This window comes from Garra rufa, chromosome 10, assembly GCF_049309525.1.
Source record: "Garra rufa chromosome 10, GarRuf1.0, whole genome shotgun sequence".
NCBI classification, from domain to species: Eukaryota; Metazoa; Chordata; class Actinopteri; order Cypriniformes; family Cyprinidae; genus Garra; species Garra rufa.
This window is the reverse complement of record NC_133370.1, coordinates 41,273,677-41,299,778: the sequence shown is the minus strand read 5'-3', so window position 1 is coordinate 41,299,778 and position 26,102 is coordinate 41,273,677. Positions and strand designations below refer to the sequence as shown.

At 38.0% G+C, this 26,102-nt stretch overlaps 1 protein-coding gene across 1 annotated transcript; it reads left to right on the top strand.

Moving 5' to 3' along the window:
* Window positions 1–732: 732 nt before the first annotated feature.
* Window positions 733–22,540, top strand: LOC141345010 (Y+L amino acid transporter 2). Its single transcript, XM_073849906.1, has 10 exons — window positions 733–906; window positions 4,693–5,213; window positions 10,025–10,150; window positions 10,386–10,530; window positions 12,974–13,097; window positions 13,207–13,310; window positions 13,387–13,483; window positions 17,592–17,741; window positions 17,855–18,038; window positions 21,257–22,540. Exons 2-10 carry the CDS (start codon window positions 4,694–4,696, stop codon window positions 21,349–21,351), a joined length of 1,545 nt encoding a protein of 514 aa, XP_073706007.1. The 5' UTR covers window positions 733–906; window position 4,693; the 3' UTR covers window positions 21,352–22,540.
* Window positions 22,541–26,102: the final 3,562 nt, after the last annotated feature.

Below are 26,102 nucleotides of genomic sequence, written 5' to 3'. Positions count from 1 at the left end.
GTTTGCACATCTCATTTGATGTGGTAATTTCACAGAAGTTGAAGACTCGTTCTCGCCCCCTACAGTGCAATTCCACTAGGTATACGTCATCCGCTCTCAAATATCAAGGTGAAAGTCATCATAGTTTACGTAGTTTAGACCCAGCTCCCAACCCAAGTTTGAGAATAGATTAACGGCGATATTTTTTTTTTATCGCCCGATAAGAGTCTCACGTTAACGCAGCACGTTAACGTCGATAACGGCCCACCACTAATAAAAACATAAAAATATAAATAAAAATTCTGATACAACCAGACGCCTCAAACCGAAGATGTCAACAAGATTTTCGCTGGTTGGCTTGCATGACCAAGCATCATGTGGAGTTTGATCATTGAATAAGTGTCTCCCCAAAAGCTGCACAAGTTGAGGGGTCATTTATGACTTGCACAATCTGTGCAGAACAAGTTGCGCAAGTTTAATACTTGAGGTCGGAGGGTTCATAGTAACAGTGCTGCTTGCCTTAACAAACACCTCTAATAATGGGGCATCGCTCTGTCTAACCTAAATTCTAGAGTCAGAACTGGAACAGATCAGATAACAAAGACAAGCTTTAGTTCAACAGGATTTTGCTGAGCTACTTTTACTATCAATAGGAGTGGACATGCATTCTGTCTCTCTCTCTCTCTCAGTACAGACCTCTTAAAATAGACAGGGCAACTCAAGAAGCCATTTTGCCTCTGGTGGAAAAACACATCAGGGTCTGCGGTCTGGGATTGCGACAGCACTTATCCTGTTGACCCGTTACACCCTGGCAGTCTAGCTTTCTTCATTCTGACCAGGATCACCATTACTCTGGAAACTTGCGTAACTCATCTTTACTCTCTTCCTCTCATTTTTTCCACAGCATTCCTTCTGATATGATTAAAGGTAAAGTACACCAGTTTGTTTTTGGCACTACATTTAAAAAATGTTAAGTAAGACCTTGTACTACTGGCCCCACAGTTGTCCTTATAATGATAAGTTCCAGGGGTTAGTGAAGGCATTGCCTGTTGGTAAAATATCTACATTTAAAGCCATTTCTATTATTATTTTATAATTATTGATTAAAAATGGAATTAACTTCAAGCTGTTTTTGATTTAACTGTTTTACAAGCTAATTGTAACAGAGTGCTCGAAAAAATGAAATTAGATACAGGATACTGGCAACTACAAAACAGAACTTTTACAGCATTTATTGATCTTAGTTCATGTTAATTTCAGCATTTACTAATGCATTATCAAGATCATTTATGTTAACATTAGTTAATGCTCTGTGAAACAACATGAACAACAATCCTACACTTGTTTTATTAACTAACATAAACAAGGATTAATAGTGTAATACATATATTATTCAACTAATGTTAACAAATGACATCTTATAAAGTCTTACTAAAAATATATACTTCTAAAACATTTATTAATATTTGTTTTATTTAGTTCTTTGGTAGCACTTTAGTTTAGGCAGCAATTCTTACTAGTTGTTAGCATGCATATCACTAGAATATTAGCTGTTTATTAGTATTTATAAAGCACGTGATAAAAATGATCTCTTAATTCTCTTAATCTTACTCATACCTAAACTTAACCACCTTATAAACGACTAATAAGCAGCAAATTAGTTTTTTATTGAGACAAAAGTTTAGGTTAATAGTTAGTTCATAGTCATACCCAAACTAAAATGTGCAATTTCTAATGCATTGTTGAAATAAAAAGTTGCGTCTGATAATCATAACTAATAGAGCTGAGCTGACATGAACTAACAGTAAATAGGTGTATCTTTAACTAGCATTAAAAAGATTAATATATAATAATGTAACATTAGTTACTTAATGCATTAACAGGACCTTATATTTAAAATAATATAATATAGCATATAATATTTATAAGTAACTGACATGAACTAATAATGAGAAATAGATTTGTTACATTATTAATTGATCTTTGCTAATGTTTTAAATATAAATGTAAAAGAAACTGTTTACTGTTAGTTCATTCAGCTCAGGTCCATTAAATAACATTAATAGAGACCACTTTTGATTTGAATTATGTATTAGATTTAAATGTTAAAATTAACATAAAGTATGATAGATAAATAAATGCTACAGAAATCATTTTCACTGATAGTTTATGTTGATTAATGTCGCTAACTAATATAACAAATGTAACCTAATGGTAAAGTGTTAACAATGTTTTTATATTATTTAGTATTTATTACACGGCTCTTTGAAATGCTTGATTCTGATTGGTCAGTTGAGACATTTGCAGGTTCGTTCTTTTCAAATAATCACAGCTCCAAAGTAATAACGCATAGCCGGTACTACTTGTATGTTTAAAATCCCTCCGTGCCAACAAAGATTACCGTTTGGCGCCATCTTGTGACAAACACTGGACAACCACAATTAACAATGGAAAATTTCGACATTAATCTATTTAAATTGTCTTACTAACGTACATAGTTTGAATGTTAGTCACGTGGTACTATATCGTTTCGCGGAAGGATAAAAATGTTAATTTAAAACAAATATGCCAATAAAAGGTTTCAAAATCATATTCATGTCCAGTTTTTTCCTTATGTGGCAAGTAGCCGTGTAATAAGTGGGATAATGTACAGGCAGCCGGTAGTTATCGCGAAATAAGCCCCTTCAGTGTGATACAAGACCCTCCGCTTCGTGTCGGGTCCTGATCACACTGTCAGGGCTTATTTCTGCGATAACTACCGGCTGCCTGTACATTATCCCTTACTTAATGCCAATCACAAAATTGTGTTCTAAAGTACGATAACAATTTATATAAATATCAACCCAGTCTCATAAAAATATGTATCGTATACATGCTAAATATTTAGCAGCATCATTTTTACATACCTTACTGAAAGGCAGTTTCAAAAAGAAATGTCCACGGAGTGGCACTAAAACACAGGTTCAATACATGAACCCTGGTACATTTTTATTAAGTTCATTTATTTACGTATTGCTGTGATTTTATTACGTTGCTTCAGGTACATATTGCGGCAGTTCCGAGTTCGAATATCCGCGGACTGTTGCTAGAAATTAATGCTCTGTGGTGCTGGAAATATGCCCTACACCAAACCCAACCCTAAACCTAACGGATAATGTTTACAAATGCAAAATTGATATAAAAACGCATCTTCCATGTGTGTAAATTTAAACTCTTTTGTCAAATCGTAGTTACAAGGGATACAAACTGGAGCTCATTACCTCTCAAGTAGGCTACATCTCCGTACTGCATGAGCTACCGAACAAACCTACCGTCTATGAAAACCCATAAATATGAAGCTGGATATGTCATGCTAACATTCAAAAGCATCAGTTTTCAAATCTCCCAGCATATTAATTGTTTTTAAATCGTTGTTGTTTTTAAATAATTGTTTTTAAATCATAATATAATCTTCTTAAAGTAATTGTGTGACAATTACGCTTTATCAAACTCTGTAAACCATACTTTGTGTGAAAAGGAATAAAAGGTGTTGGAGTTTTACTGCCTTTAAGTATTGATTTCTTTTGATAACTGCAGCGATATGTACTTATTGGTAAGTATTTCGCATCTTGCAAAAAAGTGCCCCCAGGTAAGTTTTTGTCATAAGCTCAGTAGACAAAATATTACTTGGTTGTTTTGAAAGCTTAGTAAAATTGCAAGTCATTTTGCATTTTACAAATTAGAAACAAGATATCTGGGATGATTTTATTCACTTCCAGAATAAAATTTGCCTAATAATTTACTCACCCCCATGTCATTCAAGATGTTAATGTCTTTCTTTCTTCAGTCAAAAAGAAATAAAGGTTTTTGAGGAAAACATTTCAGAATTTTTCTCCAAAGAGTGGACTTCAATGGTGGCCAGTGGATTGAAGGTCCAAATTGCAGTTTCAATGCAGCTTCAAACGACCCCAACTGAGGAATATGGGTCTTAACTAGCAAAACGATCGTTCATTTAAAAAAACAACAACAACAACAAATGTATATACTTTTTATGCTCATCTTGCACTCGCTCTGCAATGCACATGTGTAACTTCATACATTACAAAGGTGGGCTAGTTCTTCATCTGTGTACTTTCGATTCAAAAAGGTAGAGTATAGGGTGAAAATTACCATCCTATTTTCTCCTCCAACTTTAAAATCATCATCGTTGTTTCACCTTTTTTTTTTTTTTTTTTTTTGTAAAGGGCACTTTGTAAACACTGGGTTGGTACTTTGTGTCAAGTATGACCTTTCCAATGTGACTACGTAATGCGTGAAGTCAAGCTAGTACAAGATGAGCATTTGTGATTAATTAAAAATATATACTTTTTTTTTTTTAAGAAAGTGACCAATCGTTTAGCTAGATGTGACACCTCAGCTGGGATCATGTAGAGCCCTTTGAAGCTGCATTGAAACTGCAATTTTGATCTTCAACCCACTGATGCCCATTAAAGTCCATTATATGAAAAAAAAAAAAAAAATCCATGTTTTCCTCAAAAACCTTAATTTCTTCTCGACTAAAGAAAGAAAGACATGAACATCTTGGATGACGTGGGGGTGAGTAATTTATAAGTACATTTTTATTCTGGAAATGAACTAATCTTTAATTCCAAACTAAACCACAATGAACATCATCAGAATTGTGTTTACCTGGTGTTTACAGCTGTAATAATTGTTGACTTCTGTTTCCTTCAGCATGAAGAAACTAATGTCTTTAGGCCAAAAACTCTGTCCGGGGTCTCCGAAAGACCTGGACGTGAAGAAACCGTCTGGAGCCTGCAATGGTCCAGAGCCACAGGAGGAGAAGATGATAATGAGGAGGGAGATTTCTCTTGCTAACGGCATCTGCTTAATTGTGGGCAACATGATTGGCTCGGGCATTTTCGTGTCGCCCAAAGGTGTGTTGATGTACAGTACCTCCTACGGCCTCTCGCTGGTCATCTGGGCTCTCGGAGGCATATTTTCTGTATTTGGCGCACTGTGTTACGCAGAACTTGGAACCACTATTACAAAGTCTGGCGCTAGTTATGTATATATCCTGGAGGCCTTTGGGGGTTTCCTTGCTTTCATTCGCCTGTGGACGTCCATCCTGCTGGTCGAGCCGGCCAGCCAGGCTGTCATCTCACTGACGTTTGCCAACTACCTGGTGGAAGCGCTCTACCCAACCTGTCAACCTCCGTACGATGCTGTGAGACTGATAGCAGCGGCTTGTCTCTGTGAGTCCTCAGTGTGAAAGAGATTGAAAGTGATAGCTTCCTCTGTAAAGTCTTGTTTGCTTTCTTAAAGGGAACCCTGGGTATTAAGACTTGTATGGCTTAATATAACATAAATTATGTCTCTTACTGAAATATGTAGCAGAAAACCTATGAAAGACTTACATTATTTAAAAAAAAAAAAACACATCGTTTTATACATATTTTGTGAGTATGGGGGGTGCCATTATTTCAATGTCGTGAAATGGCCACTATTGCTATTTTTACCGCAACACAACTCGGAAAAAATAAAATACTGATACAATGCCACATTGTGTGGCTTTTGGTTGTAATTTTCAGTCAAAGGACAACAAGAGAAGCAAAGTCTTCACTGCTTTTTCTAGCGATAAGAAGAAGAGTAAAGACTTGAAAGATGCCTGTGGACGAATAAAACTTTAGAAAGACCTGCGTCTTTGTTCTCTCCACTTTAGCTCTGATGCCTTTGAGGCTTTTAGTTGACCACAGCTACTAAAAGAGCTTACAAACGGCAGAGACAAGAAACGCTAGATGCCATCCTGGCAGGATCTAAAGGAGTTTCTCTCGATATCCGTGACGTTTAGACTCCTTGTGGGGAAAATCGATGGTACAATATTTTGTTTAAGACTACACTTACATCCATTGCCACCTGTAAGCTCTTTTAGTAGCTGTGCTCATTGTATTGCATTGTGATACAGTAAAAATATCAACATGTAGCACCAGAAGCTCACTAAGCGCAACCATTTCACATCATAATGACACCCCCTATAGTCCAAAATATGTATAAAACGATTTGGGTTTTTTAAATAACGTAAATCTTTCATGGGTTTTCTACTACATATTTCAACAAGAGACATCATTTACGTTATAAAAAAGCCATTCATGGGTTCCCTGTAAACATTCCTGGTCTCTTTAAGTTATTTCATAGAACAAAAGTGTCTTTTTAATCTTTCATCAACCACTACTGAAACTAATTTCCTTTCCTTTTGATTCCTGTTAGCCCTTGTTGTGTGAGATCCTGTCCCACTTTCACGCCAAAGCCATTGCAAATTGTCTTTTTGTTATGTGTACCCAGTTCAGTGCCTGATTGAAAATGACTTAAAGTATGTTTTTTCTTAATAATTTAAATGACATAACTTTATATTATCAAAGCTAAACTTTTCCAAATGTATCATTTCATATCATATTTTGTGTAGTGTGTGTGTGTGTGAGAGAGAGAGAAATATTTTTCCACTTCTGCTGTCTTTCACATCACATCACAACACACCAAACCTTTTCTTTTCACTTCACTAAATTTGAAACTATACATACACATACAGCATATCCTTCTGTGTGAAATGGCATTTGCAACCCATTGTACTTCCCTAATGTAATGTGAAAAAACAACATTTGAATGTGAAAGGTGGTTGTTCCATGCCAGAATTAACCAATACAGTACATCTGTAATGACCCATAGTTTTCGTTTAGCAGAAAAGGAAAGTTCTTTCAGTAGTGAGCCAAGTGATAAGGCCTATACATTAAAAGAAAGATTATAAAGATAAACTTTTATTTTCATTTATAATAATGTCTACTAATGAATCCTCAACTCATTTTTGTAGAGAAGTAGGCCCTTCATTACAAAAGAAATGTTTGTCTTTTCTAATACCAAAAAATAGTGTAAGACCTAAAATTTAAATACAGATACTGTATTTTATTGTTATGTGGTTCTTTTGATCATACACTTCCTTATCTAGTTACACGAGAGGTTATCACATGACTATTGATGAAATGTGCTTTTCATCTGTGTACTTTCGATTCAAAAAGAGTAGAGGGTGAAAATTACCATCCTATTTTCTCCTCCAACTTTAAAATCATCATCGTTGTTTCACCTTTTTTTTTTTTTTGTAAAGGGCATTTTGTAAACACTGGGTTGGTACTTTGTGTCAAGTATGACCTTTCCAATGTGACTACGTAATGCGTGAAGTCAAGCTAGCTTGAATAGTAAAGAACTTTAGGTAGCTAATACATATCATAGATACCTGCATGATTAAGCAAGAAAATCTATGCGTCAAAACAGATGAGAAACAAATAAGTATAATTAACCTGTCTAAACGAAGCGCATATTGAGTACATCTTACAAAAGATTCCAGTTTAGGTATCGGCATCTATTATCTTAATACATCTTCAAAGTTTGTTTTGACACCCTGAGAACCAGACCAAACTATTTTAGTAGCAAACAAACAAACTGACTCAACTGGGTTGCAGACATTGGTATTTGGGTGAAAGATCAACAACAACACTTCCCTATACAAAGAAATGATAGCATCATTACAGCGATGGTTTCAGATGGTAATACAATGATGATGATTACCTTGTTCAAACTTTATTAAATTTACATTTTACTCCAAGGTACTTCAAAGAATATCGTGGTATCTATATAACAGTTTCAAAAAGCCATTAACTTTTTTGTTGGTCGCTCCTGTTGTCTCATCTCTATATATGTGTTTCTTTTGGTTAATGAATTTTAAAGCAAACTGAGTGTGAGCAAAGTAAAAACGAAACATGGATTTACTCAATTTTCACTTTTGCCGGCTCTAATGCACGAGACAGCAGAAGTGTTTTTGTTTCTCTTTCCTACTTAGCAGCTGTTGCCTTCACACAGTTTCTAGTCAGAGCTAAATGTGTTCTCAGAAGGCAGGGACATGATCCGCCCAGTGCACAAGGACACACCGTGACAACACACACAATTCACATGCTGACTGAGATGGGTCCTGGCACTTTCTAAGAATAGGGTACAAAACAAACAAACTAAACAAGTCTACAAACATAGTCATTTCTTTTTGGCATATATCAATGCTTATGCTTAACCTTGAGAAAATGCTGATTCTCAGCCACACAGATCAAACATATTATAGAAGCTGATTTATATTTAGAGGTTAAAGCGCACACTATTGTAATTAAAATGGCAACCTCAGCAATCTCCACGTAAAACTGATCATGCAGACCAAACCATAAGTCGTAGAGACTTGAAACTTGGAGGGATGGTAGTACTCACATCCTCGACAACGCCACTAAGTCTTGCCCCAGTCGGCCTGACGGGGGCACTACAGCGATCAAAAGAACAAAATCGCTTATAACTCTTAAAGGGGGCATAGCGCACACAGTTTCACCCAATCTTATGTAAATCTTGAGTACCTATAGCAGGGGTGGGGAACTTTGATCCTCGAGGGCCGGTGTCCCTGCAGAGTTTAGCTCCAACCCTGAAAAAAAAATACCAACCTGTATCCTGAAGGATCTAAACTCTGCAGGGACACCGGCCCTCGAGGATCAAGGTTCCCCACCCCTGACCTATAGAGTAGTACTGCATCCTTCATATTTCCAAAAAGTTTTTAGTTTTGTCATATTTACAAAAAAAGATACAGCTTTACAATTCTCTCCGAATACAGCCGAACTCCTGGAGGCACTCCGTGGGCGGAGCTAAAGCAAATCAAAACCACACTTCTTTAGAGACATTCTTCCCGAGTAAGTCCTGTGAAGCAGTGCAGCCGAATGAAGTGCGCTGATGGGTGCGCTTTGCTTTTGCTGTGGTGCGAGGGCGTGCTCTTTCAGGACAATTGTCCATACAAGGAGTTCCACCCTTCAGGACGTCATGCAGAGCCATAATCAAAAAAAAAAAAACTTTCCAAAACTTGTAAGAAACCCGTAAGTGTGTATTTGGCACAGAAATGCTCCAACATGCATCCAAATCGTTTTTTGAAACTTTGGCCATGTTTAGCAACTCTTTAACAGTGTTAATAGCTTAACATGCATGAAACAGCATTGGACATCCCCACTTTAAACCGTCAGTTGCAGGCTCAAGTGTCTTATGTCGATTGGATACTTAGCTCACGCTGGACAAAACACATGCCTTAGATTTGATTTTAAAATTTTGGGGTATTTTGGATTTTTTTGAAAAACCTACTTTTGCAAACTAGTCCTAGGTTTTTCACCTGATTGGAACCAAACCCGTGCAAAAAGAATCTCTGGAGAGTGAATAGTAATAATTATCAAAACAAGTTGAACTTTCGACAAAATGGCTGGGCCACTTTTGGTAAAATGGCTATAACTCCTGGACGGAATGAGGTCACAGGACAAAAATTGCGGTGGCGCTATAAGAGAGAAAAAACATAGAAAATGGTGATACCTACACAACCATATGTCCTATCAACATGAAAATTGGTGGAAAGTACCACAAGTGTCTCAAAAAAACATGGCTTAGCACACCCAGTTAAAAAAAAGTCACCGCTTGCCACTGGCGTAACCGGTTTACAGGTTTTCACTCATACACGCGATATTTGTATCATATGATAGAACTCCTCAATCTGGACAACTTTGCCAAAACTGCTGTCAATCAAATCATTTGTTAAATGGTTGAGAAGATGTAAAAAAAAAACTAATTTTGCTAACTACTATGTTTTTCGTTCAATCCGGAAAAAAAAGATTCTCCAGGTCAATAATTATCAAAACATTTTTGAAATTTACCCTTTGAGAAGCTATAAAGGAATACCTTAGAAAAGGGGACTGTCCCAATTTACCCAAAATGCTATGTTAATCTTATGTTGTATAATAGTTTATATAACCTACTAAACAGTTCTCATTAAAAAAACGTATTTCCTAGTCTCCTTTTCTGAGAAAATAAGACCAAAACAAAGAGCCAACCTCTTACATAATATGTTATGAGTGATCTTTTGCCCGAAACATGAATGTTAAATCTTCTGATTCTCAGACAGCTGATTTCAAAATGTGTTTAATGTGTTCCTCCTTTACTTCTCTTTCCTCAGGTCTTCTGATCTTCATAAACTGTGCTTATGTGAAGTGGGGCACTTTGGTTCAAGACGTTTTCACGTACACCAAGATCATGTCTCTACTCCTCATCATCACAGTGGGCATCATTAAGATAATTAATGGTAAAAGTAGTTTCTAGAGGATACTGATGACGTTTCTAGGTGGATTTGTTACATAAGGAAATAAGAGGAATTGAGATTGCATGACCAAGGAAGTAGTTCTTAATCATATTCAGGTTGCACCTACAAAAGTTTTGTTGTTTGAAAAGACTCATAGCTAATTAACTAGAGATCTCAGGGTGTTTCTCATACTGCTCATCCTTATAATTTTCTCTCTGTGTTTCTCATACTTTCACAGGAGAAACAAAGAACTTCAATAATCCATTTGAGGGCTCCTCCACAGAGATGGGCAGCATTGCCCTGGCTCTTTATTCGGCACTGTTCTCCTACTCTGGTTGGGACACGCTTAACTTTGTTACTGAAGAGATCAAGAACCCTGAGAGGTGTCAGCATTTACAGTTTTTTCCCCCATTTAATTTAATATTGGCACTTTAATATTTTTTCTTATTCAACTGTGCATCTGTGTACAAAAAATATGGCTGCCCCTGTAAAGACTCTACGTTTATTTGTGTGCACTCAGAATAACAACGAAATGTTGCGTTTTGTAAAATAAAGAAAGCAAACAGGATACGCTTTCTGCCGGTGTGCTGTGGCAAGCTTGTTTTGCACATGCTTGATAACTTATTAGGCTATGCATGCAATTATAGGTTCATAATTATGGTTTATATGGTTTATTAATAAATGTGCGACTACAAGTCGACCCGAAAAATCTTTAGTCGATGGCAGCTCTACAAAAAATCACACACTCCTGATAGCCTTAGAATACAGCAATTTAAGCCAATTAAATGACTTTATAAAAGCATAAATAAAATACAAATTCCATGAAGACAAAATATAACCTGGCAAATTAAAAGTCTAAAACATGTCAGTGTGTAGACTAGGTCTACATAAAAGAGAGGTAATGCTGTGCGGAAAGCCCTTATTTGTACTTTTTGGGCATGTTCTAATGCAAAACACTGGCTGCAGTTACACATTTTCAATAATCCTGATCCATTAACATTGAGTTAAGGTTTCTTCATAAATAAATAGGCAAATTGTGCAAAGTTATAAATGAATGAAGCCCATGTTCTAATTTGTAAATGAATCCACATTTGAAAGAAATCAGTTGAGTGTCTTATTCAATCAATAACCCATTCACAAACTTATGGACTGTTCCTAATCAAATCAGCTGATTTGAGCAAATAGGTTGAATGAATGATTCAATGACTCACTACATTGACATTGACTTTTTTTCAGCATTTCATTTCTATAGTATATTTTTTTACTTAAAGGGGTAGTTCACCAAAAAAATTTAATTCTGTCAATAATTACTCACCCTCATGTTCTTCCAAACCTGTGAGGCCTTCGTTCAACTTCTGAACACAAATTAAGATATTTTGATGAAATCCAAGAGCTTTCTGACCCTGCATAGACAACAATGCAACTGACATAACCAAGGCCCAGAAAGGTAGTAAAGACATCATTAAAATAGTCAATGTAAGATCAGTTCAACTATAATGTTATGAAGCTTTTGTTTTCTTTGCACACAAAAACTATTCTCATAGCTTTATACCATTATGGTTGAACCACCGATGTCACATGGACTATTTTAACAATGTCCTTACAACCTTTCTGAGCCTAAATGGTAGTTGCATTGCTGTCTATGCAGGGTCAGAAAGCGCTCGGATTTCATTAAAAATATCTTCATTGGCGTTCAGAAGATGAACAAAGGTCTTATGGGTTTGGAACGACATGAGGGTGAGTAATTACTGACAAAATTTTTAGGTGAACGATACCTTTAAAACATTGTTTTATTATTTGTTCTAATTGCAATGTAAATGCATGAATGCCTTCTGTGCTTCATTAATCAGCGTTAAAAATAAAGTAAAAATGTACAAATGTCAGTTTTCATTGATCATTTTAAAACTAAAATTTACACCCTTTTCCCCCAGGTATCACTTTTATAAATTTAAAGAATAAGACTAAATAAAAAAAATAGCTGACAGAATTAACACTAATTGAAAGAAATATTAGAAAATCATTTTGCGTCAAATATCACACATTATTTGTTGTTTGTCATTTTTGTTCCACTGGCTACAGTTTACGTCAAAAGCTTACATACACTTTGCAGAATCAGCTAAATGTTAATTATTTTACCAAAATAAAAAAGATATATATTTTTTTATTTAGTACTGACCTGAATAAGATAATTCACATAAAAGATAATTACATATAGTCCACCAGAGAAATTAATAGCTGAATTTATAAAAATGGCCCCGTTCAAAAGTTTACATACACTTGATTTTAAATACGTTGTTGTTACCTGAATGATCCACAGCTGTGTTTTTTGTGTATTGAAAGTTGTTCACAAGTACATTTTTTGTCCTGAATAGTTAAATTACCCACTGTTCTACAGAAAAATCATGTCAGATCTTTAGTTTTTCAGCATTTTTGTGTATTTGAACCCTTTCCAACAATGAATGTATGATTTTGAAATGCATCTTTTCACACTAAGGACAACTGAGGGACTTATTACAGAAGGTTTAAACGCTCACAGATGCTTCAGAAGGAAAAATTCTGCATTAAGAGCCGGGGGTGTAAACTTTTAAACAGAATGAATGTGTGAATTTTTCTTATTTTGCCTAAATATCATATTTTTCATTTAGTACTGCCCTTCAGAAGCTACACAAGATACTTTGATGTTTCCCAGAAGAACAAATAAGTTGAATTTACCCCCCCCCCCCCCCCCGGCTCTTAATTCATCGTGTTTCCTTCTTAGCAGAGACTGTTATCCAGAGCTACATGAAAAAGAATGCATCATGTTTATTTTAAGCATTTCTTCTATAGGAACCTTCCCATCGCTATAGCTGTCTCCATGCCAATAGTGACAATCATTTATCTACTGACCAACGTGGCATACTATGCCGTTCTGGACATGCCTTCTTTCATGGGCAGTGACGCAGTGGCTGTAGTAAGGATCTTTCTGATGATCAAATATCTAATCTTTAATCTTTATGAGTTTGTTGCATGTATGAAGCCATCATTTGATTAAAATATCAGTCTGTGTCCCCCATCTGTAGACATTTGGAAATCAGGTGCTGGGCCCCATTAGCTGGATTGTTCCCATCTCTGTGGCCATGTCTTGCTACGGAGGACTTAATGCATCCATCATTGCTGCCTCCAGGTAAACCTTTCTGGTTCCAGTTAAAACAGGGACTCTGATATATGCATAGAGTAAATGTTGCATTCTTTCATGATAGGTTGTTTTATGTGGGGGCGAGAGAAGGCCACCTCCCAAACAGCTTAAGTCTGATCCACTCTGAGCGCTACACTCCTGTACCTGCACTCCTCTTCAACGTAAGTCTCTACAAATATCAGTATGTAAATTATTTGGACCAGATTATTAATGATATTATGGTACTACAATATAATCAGTTGGTAAAATCAACAAGAAATGGCATTCACAAATCATTTTACAATATGATGTATTTATGAGGGCAGGTATGACAGGTCTTTATCCATTGAAGTCTTTAAAGTCCTTGATAACTCTGCAAATCTTTTAATCCGAATCAACAACCAAGTCATGTAATTTCAGCAAGCGAGGCTTTAAATCATAACTGTTTCAATAGCGTTCCCAAATTTCAATAGTCCACTGTTAGGGCCGATCTTAGTAAACTCAATAACCAGTATGTGTCTATGGTTTTTAGCTGATCACAGTGCTGTTTTACAAATTTGTAGACATTTTTAAAGAAACATCACTTTAGAAAAAAGGAAGAGTAGAAGTTAAAGGAGAAGTTCACATCCAGAATGAAAATTTCCTGATAATTTACTCACCCTCATGTTATCCACAATGTTCATGTCTTTCTTTTTCAGTTGAAAAGAAATTACGTTTTTAAAGAAAACATTCTAGTATTTTTCTCCATATAGTTGGCTTCAATGGGAGCCAACGGGATGAAGACCAAAATTGCAGTTTCAGTGCAGTTTCAAAGGGCTCTACACAATCCCAGGCGAGAAACAAGGGTCTTATCTAATGAAACGATCAGTCATTTTCTAAAAAAAAAAATTATTTTAACAGCTTGTCTTGCACTAGCTTGACCTCACAGATTACGTAATCAAATGCCATTTACAAAAAAAAAAAAAAAAGTTGGATGAGAAAATTAGATTAGTTTTACTCTTAGTTACACAGAAAAGGAAATAACCATGCGTGACCTTTCCAACTTTTTTTTTTTTTTTTTTGAAAACAACAGATTGTTTTGATTTTCTTCTGGTGGGATCATGTAGAGTCAGTTGAAGGTGCATTGAAACTGCAATTTGGACCTTCAACCCATTGCCCACCACTGAAGTCCACTATATGGAGAAAAATCCGGGAATGTTTTTCTCAAAAAACCTAATTTCTTAAAAAAAAAAAAAAAAGAAAGACAGCAACATCTTTTATGACATGGGGGTAAGTAAATTTCCAGGAAATTCTCATTCTGGAAATGAACTTTGACTGATTAGTCAAGCCCTCCATTAAATACACAAAAACAGGCCCTGCAAATCAATAAAAGATTTAATACACCTTTCTAAAAACATGCAATTGCTTTGTATTGTGGTGTGAGGATGCTACTGGAATTGCTCAGATTCTTCTTCTTCTCCAAAATGAATCGCATTTTTGAGGGCCTAAGCATGCTTGAACACTGATGAAACTTTGCACACATGCCAAAAGTGGTGAAAATGTACATCTGATATGGGTTTTAGAAGTGGGTGTGGCAAAATGGCTCGATAGCACCACCTATAAAATTTAAACTAAGTGCCCCTCAAGCTATGTTTCACATAAATGTGCGAAATTCGGTAGACACATGTAACACACCAATACCTACAAAAAAAGCTCCTCGGTATGAAGTTCGAGTCCCAACAGGAAGTCTGTTATTTCGAATTTTCTTAGCAATTTTTGTGATTCCTAGAGAATTAAACAGATCAACACCAAATTTGGTCAGTGTGATCTAAAGCCCTTTGTGGTGTTAAATTGCGAAGATCTTGAGTTTTCATGGAAGGGCGTGTCCACGGCGGCCTGACAAACTTTGATGTTTCGTCATGAAAAAGGAAGTTGTTATAATTCAGGCATACAATGTCCAATGTGCACCAAAATTCACGTTTAATAAGAGTCCTGTCATGAACATGTTTTATGCTCTAACAAACTCCTCCTAGAGATTTAATGACATCAACATTATCTTTGGTCAGTCTAATCTAAAGGCCTTTGCAATGTTAAATTGCGAAGATCTTGAGGTTTTGTTAAAAGGCATGTCTGTGGTGGCCTGACAAAGTCTGATGTTTCGCCATGGGAATAGAAGTTGTTGTAACTCAGCCATACAATGTCCAATCTGTCCCAAACTTAACACGTTCCATAAGAGTCCTGGCCTGAACATAACTGAAGCCCAATATTCTGTTCTCATCATAGCGCCACCTGCTGGCAACAGGAAATGACTTGTTTTACACTAACTAAAAAAAAAATCCAATCTGCACTAACCTTCACATGTTTGGTCCTGGCCTGAAGACATCTAAAGGCCAGCATTCAGATATAATCATAGCGCTTTTGTTGGCAACACATCATGCTTTGCACTAACACAAACATACCATGATCAATCTGCACCAAACTTCATTTGTTTGATAAAAGTGCTGGCCTGAAGACATCTACATGCTAATATCCAGTTATAGTCATAGCACCACCACCTGGTACCAAAAAGTTTGGCACATTTATGACTTTGACCTATTCCTTCTATATTTATCTCTTTAAATGCATACACCATTCGCTGTTTTCTAAAGCCACCGTGTAGTAGTGAGCCCAGGTGAGAGGGCCCTTTCAACACTGCTTGCAGATTTAATTTTGTTTTGTTTTTAAAGTCTTAAAGGGATAGTTCACTCAAAAATAAAAATTCTTTCATTTATTACTCACTCTCTTGTCGTTCCAAACCTGTAAGACCTTCGTTTATATTCTGAACACAAATTAAGATTTTTTTGATGAAATCCGAGAGCTTTCTGACCCTGCATAGACAGCAACACAACTTCCATGTTCAAGGCCCAGAAAGGTAGTAAGGACTTGTTTGTAAGCAGAGGAATTCAAATGCATCATGGTACTGTCGTGAACGCACTTTAAAGACTGACACAGAAGAGAAGAAATTGTTGATTAAAGTCGTATTTTTGTTTTATTTGCACACAATTATTATTTATTATTTTTGTAGCTTCACAACATTACAGTTGACAAACTGATATCACATGGACTATTTTGATGATGCCCTTACTACCTCTCTGGACCTTGAACGTGTCAGTTGTGTTGTTGTCTGTGCAGGGTCAGAAAGCTTGGATTTCATCAAAAATATCTTAATTTGTGTTCCAAAGATAAATGAAGGTTTTACACGTTTGGAACAACATGAGGGTGAGTAATTAATGCCAGAATTTTTATTTTTGAGTGAACTATCCCTTTAAGACTTTAAAAACAAAACAAAATTAAATCTGGATTAAATTTTTTGGGTGAACTATCTCTTTAAATTCACTTGGTAATGAAAAATAGTCATAATTTAGTTTTACATGTTGTTTTCGAGCCATTCAATTGCCTTCAAAACTAAGCAGTCTTTTATTCTACTGCTGTATGTTTAAAGGTGATTTTGTTTTTGACAATTTGCATGGATAAAAGGTCTATTGTTGATAACATAAAGATGTATGAATCACTGTTCACACAGAAGTCACTTTCAACATTAAACATGAGTGAAATCTGTTTGACAATTCTTTGAACACGTTAGATTCCAATTGGAATTACTGGATTCCACATGCAAATTTTTGCAGAGCAATCAGGGTTGCCAGGTCTGTGTAAACAACCCATTCCAGCTGGTACTCAAAACTAGCCCAATTATGAAAACTAGCCCAATAAACTTGCCAGCCATCTGGAGGAAAATGGCTATCAAAAGCATGTTCCAGGGGGTCAAAACCTCTGTCCATGTAGTCTCATCTAGGTAATAATTGTGTTGAAGGGGGGCAGGAGGTTTTGCTAAGACCCACAGACAACAAAAACAGCCTGTGGCAGAACTGTAAAACTTTCTCAGTTCCATGGGATAACCTCAGACTTGGCAACACTGAGATCAATGTAAATATGACCGCACCTTTATACTGACACCTAGTGGTTTCTCAAGCCATTATATTTGCTTTCTGATGTCATTGTAGCAACACCCTATTCACATTTGGCTAAAATTAGTATATTTTGTGATTCAATAATAGTAGCAGTCATGTGATTTTATCATGTCAGCCCTCATTAAGTGATCCAATGTTTGTAGAATAGCTTTTATTAGGCTATAGATATGAGTGGAGTGTTCATCTGAAGTGTGTTGAAATCATTTTATAATTTTTTTTTTACTGGTGCTACTTAAAAAGTAATGAGAAAAAAGTGTGTAATGTGTAAATGACCACATTGGTAAACATTTGTGTGTGTTTGTAGGGTGTGATGGGTCTGATCTTCCTGTGTGTGGAGGATGTGTTTCAACTCATCAACTACTTCAGCTTCAGTTACTGGCTGTATGTGGGCCTGTCTGTGGCCGGACTCATTTACCTGCGCATCACTCAGCCTGACAGACACAGGCCGGTCAAGGTAACTGGATCCATGCAGTGGTCCTGCATTCACATCTGATTATTAGATGGTGTTTGAATAACAGTATCGGTTATACTGTATGTTTGTTGACTTTCTGTCTTTTTCTCCAACAGCTCACATTGTTCTTTCCCTTCATCTACTGCCTGTGCAGTGTGTTCCTCGTGATCGTTCCTCTTTACAGCGACACCGTTAACTCTCTCATAGGAATTGGCATTGCACTGTCCGGAGTGCCAGTTTATTTCCTGTGTGTCTACCTGCCCAAAGAAAAACAACCAAAATGGATCGGTAAACTAAATGGTAAGGATAATCATATTTATTTCACATTTATGTATGTGAAAGGATCCAAAAAAAGTATTGAAACTAAGCTGCAAATTTCCTGGCATCAGACAATGAATGCATTTAAATGCATAATCACCCTCATTTAGAATGGGAAGGGGTTGGAAAACTTGAAAACCTGGTTCCCTGATCGATTTAAACTGCCTTTATATGTAATGTGACAAAAAACGTACAGTAAGTGCAAAAATGTCCTGTTTAATTGTAAGTGTCAGAAAGAGTAAAATGGTCATGAAAAATTAGGCTTTTTGCCACAAGAAAAACTAATATTATACAAGAAATAAAATTTTATTTAGGGGTGTGTCAAGAAGCAGGGATTTCTTGATTTGTAATTGTAAGTGTCAGAGAAAGTAACATGGTCATGAAAAAAAATTTGGACTTTTGTCACAAAAAATATGAATATTTCACAGGACATTTTATGGAATGGAATGGAATATGAAGAAACGTCTAGGTTATGTAGGTAACCCACGTTCCCTGAAGGAGGGAATGGAGACGGTACATATGGGAACACGCTAGAGAGATCACCTCTGAGCTAAAGAGAAAAGGCCAATGGGAATTGAAGAGTGGGATTTGCATGCACAGCCACTCCCCCGTACATACGGGTATATAAGATGGCGGCATGCATCCACTCATTCTGGTTTTGCTGAGGAGCCGAGCCGTAGCCCAGCCTACAGCACAGCTCAGGATTCTGGCAAGGGGATGTAACGTCTCTGTTTCCTCCTTCAGGGAACGTGGGTTACCTACGTAACCTAGACGTTCCCCTTCAGTCGTTTACTAAGACGTTACATATTGGAACTAACCCACTGAAAACGCCACAATCCTGAAGCCGCGTTACGCATGAAGACCAAATGCTGACAGGCAAGCGTGTCAGGACAAATGGGCTCACCTCACGGGTGGAGTGAGCTCGAAGTCCTAGGGGGCACAGCTCACCTTGGGATTCGTACGCCAAGGTGATGGCATCTACCACCCAATGGGCCAACCTCTGCTTGGAGACAGCATTCCCCTTCTGCTGTCCTTTGTAGCAAACAAAGATCTGCTCGGAGCGTCTGAAGCTCGGGGTGTGGTCCATGTAAAGATGCAAGGGACACAGCAACGCTGCGTCTGCCTCCTCCAGGGGCAGAGCTTGCAGGTTCACCACCTGGTCCTGAAAGGGATTGGTGGGAACCTTGGACACATAACCGGGCCGGGGTCTCAGGATGACATGAGAGTAATAATAATGATAATAATTTGTTACATTTATATAGCGCTTTTCTAGACACTCAAAGCGCTTTACAGTGTCAGGGGTATCTCCTCATCCACCACCAGTGTGCAGCATCCACCTGGATGATGCGACGGCAGCCATAGTGCGCCAGAACGCCCACCATACACCAGCTTACTGGTGGAGAGGAGACAGAGTGATGAAGCCAATCGGAATATGGGGATGATTCGGAGGCCATGATGGTCAGAGGCCAATGGGCAAATTTTGGCCAGGATGCCGAGGTCACACCTCTACACTTTTCGAAAGACATCCTGGGATTTTTAATGACCACAGAGAGTCAGGACCTCAGTTTAATGTCTGATCCGAAGGATGGTGCTTTTTGGCAGTATAGTGTCCCCTTCACTATACTGGGGTGCTAGGACCCACACAGACCACAGGGTGAGCACCCCCTGCTGGCCTCACTAGCACCTCTTCCAGCAGCAACCTAGTTTTCCCAGGAGGTCTCCCATCCAGGTACTGACCAGGCTCAACTCTGCTTAGCTTCAGTGGGCGACCAGTCTTGGGCTACAGGGTGATATGGCTGCCGGAGATCGAGAGTCGAGAGTAGGCCGGCCCGAACTCGAGGCTCGTTTCGTTGACAGAGAGCGCATGTAGGTCCCCCACCCTCTTGATGGAAGTGAGCGCGGTCAGGAGCGAGGTCTTAAGAGACAGAAATTTAGGCTTGACTGAATCCAGCGGCTCGAAGGGAACTCCCCGATGGCCCTGGAGGACAACAGAGAGATCCCAAGAGGGGATGAGGTGCGGTCTAGGGGGGTTCACCCTTCTTGCACCTCTCAGGAACCAGATGACCAGATGATGCTTCCCAAGGGACGCTCCGTCCACTGCATCGTGGTACGCTGCGATTGCAGCAACGTACACTTTAAGAGTCGAAGGGGACAGCCTACACTCTAACTTCTCTTCCCAGGACTCCTGGGAGGCGAACAGATCTATCAGAGCCTCCCCGAATCGACTCCAAATCAGCTGGACCATCTGGGGATGGAGTCGCCATTCTCCAGAAAGTGTGAGCAGTAGTGAGAGCATATGGGCTGCACGAATGAGTTCTCCTGGAATGTGAACGGCACGCAGCGATTTGAGCCATGTCTGACTCCAGAGGAGCAGATGGCGGGCGACTTGTGACATGCGTCGGCAGCGTAGACCACCCTGGCAGTTGATGTACGCTACGGTCGCAGTGTTGTCCGAGCGGACAAGCACATGCTTGTCGCGCAGCATCAGAAGAAACCGACGCAGCGCAAGAAGTACTGCTAGCAACTCCAGGTAATTGATATGCCATAGCAGTCGAGGTCCTGTCCAGGAGCCCAAGGCTGCTTGCCCGTTGCACACAGCACCCCAACCCGTCATGGAGGCATCTGTGTTGACCACAACATCCCTGGAGACCTGTCCTAAGGGCATCCCGGCCCGTAGGAAGGCAGAGTCTGACCATGGGCTAAAAAGGCGGCGACACTCCAGGGAAACGCCAATCCGGAGAGAGCAATGGTGCCATCCCCATTTGCAGTGAAAGGAAACATGTCAGCTCTTTTACAGTGATGTACCCCTTACATTTTGTTCATATAATCATGCAGTGAAAGCATTATAACCATAGCAGCCACCGCTCCACCACAACAAACATGTGACTATTATTCATGCTGGTTCACAGTTCTGCTTTAATTATTTGATGTGAATCTATCATCTAAATGTAAGTCAAAGAGTGGTAAAAAATGTATTTTGGTCTGAATATGGACCTCAGTTTTGGAATCAGAAATGATTCATGTGATACTAAGACATAATGTACACAACCAGAACTATCACAAAATGTTCTAGTCTGGAAGAAGGGAAGGCTATGTGACAGACACAATATTTTCCAATGGGATGGAGTAGGTAAACTGGTAAACCATTGCTCCTCTTTTTCTTTTCTCCAACCTGTTTCTCTCTCTTTCCTCCATGCCAGATTCTGTCACCAAATACACTCAGATCATGTGCTACTGCTGTTTAACTGACCTGGACGTGGAGCCAGAGAAGTTGGCAGAACCGAAGACTCAATAAGTATTTCAAGAGGACGTGCCTGGAGCATGGATTCCGTCTCTGAGAAAAAAAAGAGAGACTATTTGTCCAAAAAAAATAAATAATAATACCTCATGGATTTATAAACTTCTAGTACATGTATCTCACAGAGATCAATCTCAGCCATTTTGGGACTACGGTATAGACTCATAAGACTTTCTTGTGAAAGAAAATGCACATTTTTTACTTTTTATCAGATGAATTTTCGATACTTAATGGTAAAATTCAGATAAGTGATTTTGTGATAGTGCACTTTTTCTGTATGATATCTACACTTAGGGTCTGGATGTCTGTATTTGATGTCCTTTGTTCATTTGAAAGAAAAAAAGAAAACAGGAAGTATCACTTAGACGTCACTAAATTCTGGCCAAGTTCTTTGAACGTGATCAGCTTTTTTTTGCCTTACAAATGTTATTTGAACACTTTCAAGGTAATACTGGGATGAGTTTGCATATGTTATGATTGATGGGCCATGACTTGGAGATTTGTCCAGATGGCTAAAGCTAAAAATAGAGAAAACTATGACCGTCTGGAGCTCCAGTGTCAGATGTCCGGGTGATGATTGTGAGAGATGCGTTTAGCCTCTGACGCACAACGTGAGACAATCCAAACATTTTATGAAATTATTAGATCGTTATTTCCATCTGTCTCACACCTCTGTCAGTGTATGTCCAACTTTAATCTATTTAGCCTGATTTACCAAGATGCATTTAGTTATCTTTGGGTTTTTAATCATATATTTAAATAAAAATCTTTAAAAAGTGATCTTTAAGACATCATGGGTAAATTTTAAATATGCCCATACAAAAAATATCCCCATATGTCATTAGCTTTAAAATAAAAATGTCTAATTTTGTGTATCTGTTTTGAAATGCAAACAACTATAGCCTGTGATTACCAACTGACATATTCTATATACCCATTGCAGCCTGTTTATTTTGAACAACTCTTGTTTTTTGTGGTCTTCGGTTTTCTGGTTTCATACAAGGATTGAAATAAAAGTAAATCAGTGGATGTGTCATAACATAGCTGAACTTCTGACTTTACTGTGTCATGGGAAGTAAGTAAAACTGAGACCCATGCAGCTTCACGCTGCCCTGTGATTCACTGTAATTTCAACATACAGTATTGAGTGATTTGATTAAAATGAACTCCTCACTTCAAGATCATTTCAAACAGTTCTGTTTTCTAATTTTTTTTTCATGTTAGGTTTAGATGAATTATTAAAATTTGTATTAGGGGCCAAGCACCGAAGGTGTGATGGCACCTATTTTATCCGTTGGCGTTCTTCTTCTTCTTTCGTTTCTTCTTCCGCTCTTGAGACTATAGCACCACATAGAACCACTTGAGGGAAAGTTGTGAAATTTGGCACACTGATAGAGGACAGTCTCAACATTAACCATATCAAGTTTGGAGTCTCTAACTCAAACTCTCTAGCGCCACCACTTGTCCCAAATTTCACTCATGTTTAACTTTTTAACCAATGAAAATGAAAAAATTGTAAGGGTTAGTTTTTTCTATTTTAAGTAGTTCGCTAAACCTACAGTCGTGGCCAAAAGTTTTGAGAATGACACCAATATTAGTTTTCACAAAGTTTGCTGCTTATCTGCTTTTAGATCTTTGTTTCAGTTGTTTCTGTGATGTACTGAAATATAATTAGCACTTCATACGTTTCAAAGGCTTTTATCAACAATTACATGACATTTATGCAAAGAGTCAGTATTTGCAGTGTTGGCCCTTCTTTTTCAGGACCTCTGCAATTCGACTGGGCATGCTCTCAATCAACTTCTGGGCCAAATCCTGACCGATAGCAACCCATTCTTTCATAATCACTTCTTGGAGTTTGTCAGAATTAGTGGGTTTTTGTTTGTCCACCTGCCTCTTGAGGATTGACCACAAGTTCTCAATGGGATTAAGATCTGGGGAGTTTCCAGGCCATGGACCCAAAATTTCAACGTTTTGGTCCCCGAGCCACTTAGTTATCACTTTTGCCTTATGGCACGGTGCTCCATCGTGCTGGAAAATGCATTGTTCTTCACCAAACTGTTGTTGGATTGTTGGAAGAAGTTGCTGTTGGAGGGTGTTTTGGTACCATTCTTTATTCATGGCTGTGTTTTTGGGAAAAATGGTGAGTGAGCCCACTCCCTTGGATGAGAAGCAACCCCACACATGAATGGTCTCAGGATGCTTTACTGTTGGCATGACACAGGACTGATGATAGCGCTCACCTTTTCTTCTCCGGACAAGCCTTTTTTCAGATGCCCCAAACAATCGAAAAGAGGCTTCATCGGAGAATATGACTTTGCCCCAGTCCTCAGTAGTCCATTCACCATACTTTTTGCAGAAGATCAATCTGTCCCTGATGTTTTTTTGGAGAGAAGTGGCTTCTTTGCTGCCCTTCTTGACACCAGGCCATCTTCCAAAAGTCTTGGCCTCACTATGCGTGCAGATGCGCTCACACCTGCCTGCTGCCATTCCTGAGCAAGCTCTGCACTGGTGGCACTCCGACCCCGCAGCAGAATCCTCTTTAGGAGACGATCCTGGCGCTTGCTGGACTTTCTTGGACGCCCTGAAGCCTTCTTAACATTGCAGTGGAAAGTTTTTTTTCGGGATTAAGTTAATTTTCATGGCAGAGAAGGACTATGCAATTTATCTGATCACTCTTCATAACATTCTGGAGTATAAGCAAATTGCTATTATAAAAACTTAAGCAGCAACTTTTCCAATTTCCAATATTTATGTAATTCTCAAAACTTTTGGCCACGACTGTACTTCTTCAAACTCGTCCTAGACGGTTTGTCTGATTTTCACCAAAATTGGCTCAGATCATGCAGGCAAAAAGTTATAGAATTCAAGTTGATTAGAAAAAACGTTCTTGAATAGCGTGCAAACAAATTCTATGAAAAGCACACAAAAATGGATGTGAGGCTATATCTCTGCAATGGTTTGGCATATTGAGACCAAACTGTGTGTGATAACAAGCATGACCTGATGCTACCTGCAGTGTGTTGGCACAGTGCCACCTAGTGGTCAGGAGATATGAAAATGGCTATTTATGCTTATAACTACTGAATAGTTTGACCAAAAATCTCAAAACTGTTCTCGTTAGATTTGGTGCATCATGCCGAGTTGAGAATTTCCCATTTCAGCCATTTTAGGCGTCGGCCATCTTAAATTTTTTCATAAAATGCTATATTTTACCAATGCATTAATGTATCGTTACTAAACTCGGTATGAGCCTTCGACACCATGCCCTGACAGTACTCAAAAAGATTGAGTCATAAAGTTAATGCTAATAACTTCTGATGAAAATGGCAAAAATATTCCTTGGGTCATGCCGAGAACATTGATACCAATTATGACAAAATTGGCCAAACTTCCTGTCTGCCATTTTGATTAATGTTGAAAACCTACTTTTTCAAACTCCTCATAGACCATTGGTCTGATTTTCACCAAATTTGACTCAGATCATCTTCAGACCATGCTGACATAAAGTTATGGATTTCATGTCAAAATACAAAATGGTTGGAAAGGTGCCAAAGTGAGGCTGTATCTTTGCAAATCTTTGACATATTTGCACCAAATTTTGTATGTGGCATTATCACCTCACACTGATTACACCACATCAATTTGTTAAAAGCGCCATCTATTGGTCGAGAGTAATAAACCATTCATTAACCATTAGTTATAAAATTTCCAAAAATGCTAATAACTGTTGATTGCATTAGCCTATTGTGATCTGGTTGAGTGGTCTCAAAATATTCCTTGGGTCATGCCGACAACACAGATACCAATTATGCCATAGTTGGCCGAACTTCCTGTCCGCCATTTTGATTTATGTTGAAAACCTACTTTTTCGAACTTGTCCTAGAGCCTTCGTCCGATTTTCACTAAAATCGAGTCAGATCATTTTCAGACTGTGCTGACAAATGTTATGGATTTCATGTTGATAGATGAAACCGTTTTCGTACAGCGCTGCTACAAATTTTAGGCTTGATGCCAAAATGACTCTGAGGCTTTATCTCTGCAAAACTTTAACATAATGACACCAAACTTTGTGTGTGCCTTTGTCACTTCACACTAAACACACCACATCGATTTGATAACAGTGATAAGCCATTAAATCATATTACTAGAAGTAATATAACATTTTGACTGAAATCATCTTAAAATGGCTTCCTTTTACTCATTGTTGCAGTTGGTCTGGTGCTACATGCCATGCTTAGCTCCTCATTTTCCCTTTGGTGTCCTTGGCCCCCTAATTGCTATATTTAGTATTTGTTTTAAGAAATGTGACTATTCAGTGATGAGGATGAACTAAACTTTACTTCCTGAGTAGCTGTTATGAATACATTAGGGCAATCAATATCAATGTTAATGCATTTAATGTATCATTTTATTGACAGGTGGAATGTCTGCCCTTTTGTAAAACTGTTCATTTTATATAGTAGGGTACAGCGGGGCTAAAGGCGCCCCAGGGTAAAAGGTGCCTTTGATATTATTTTCCTCTAAACCACTAGATGGCACTTTCCAAAACATTCGCTTTTCGAGATACACATGCAATTTTTGCTGATGTTTGATGCAATCACAGGCAGCAGCTCAAAGTCGATTCTGTGCTTACTTGATCTAATATTTGATGTTTTTAAAAATGTTGTAGATTTAAGAAGCAATTCAGAATCGTGAAAAATTCTTGAATATATCTTGAGACAAAGGTTTTCTTAATGATTTTCAGT

Coding starts and splice junctions, on each gene's coding strand:
- LOC141345010 (XM_073849906.1), top strand. CDS start 4,694: ATGAAGAAACTAATGTCTTTAGGCCAAAAACTCTGTCCGGGGTCTCCG. Junction 5,214..10,024: donor GATAGCAGCGGCTTGTCTCT/GTGAGTCCTCAG, acceptor CTCTTTCCTCAG/GTCTTCTGATCTTCATAAAC. Junction 17,742..17,854: donor ACAGACACAGGCCGGTCAAG/GTAACTGGATCC, acceptor TTTCTCCAACAG/CTCACATTGTTCTTTCCCTT.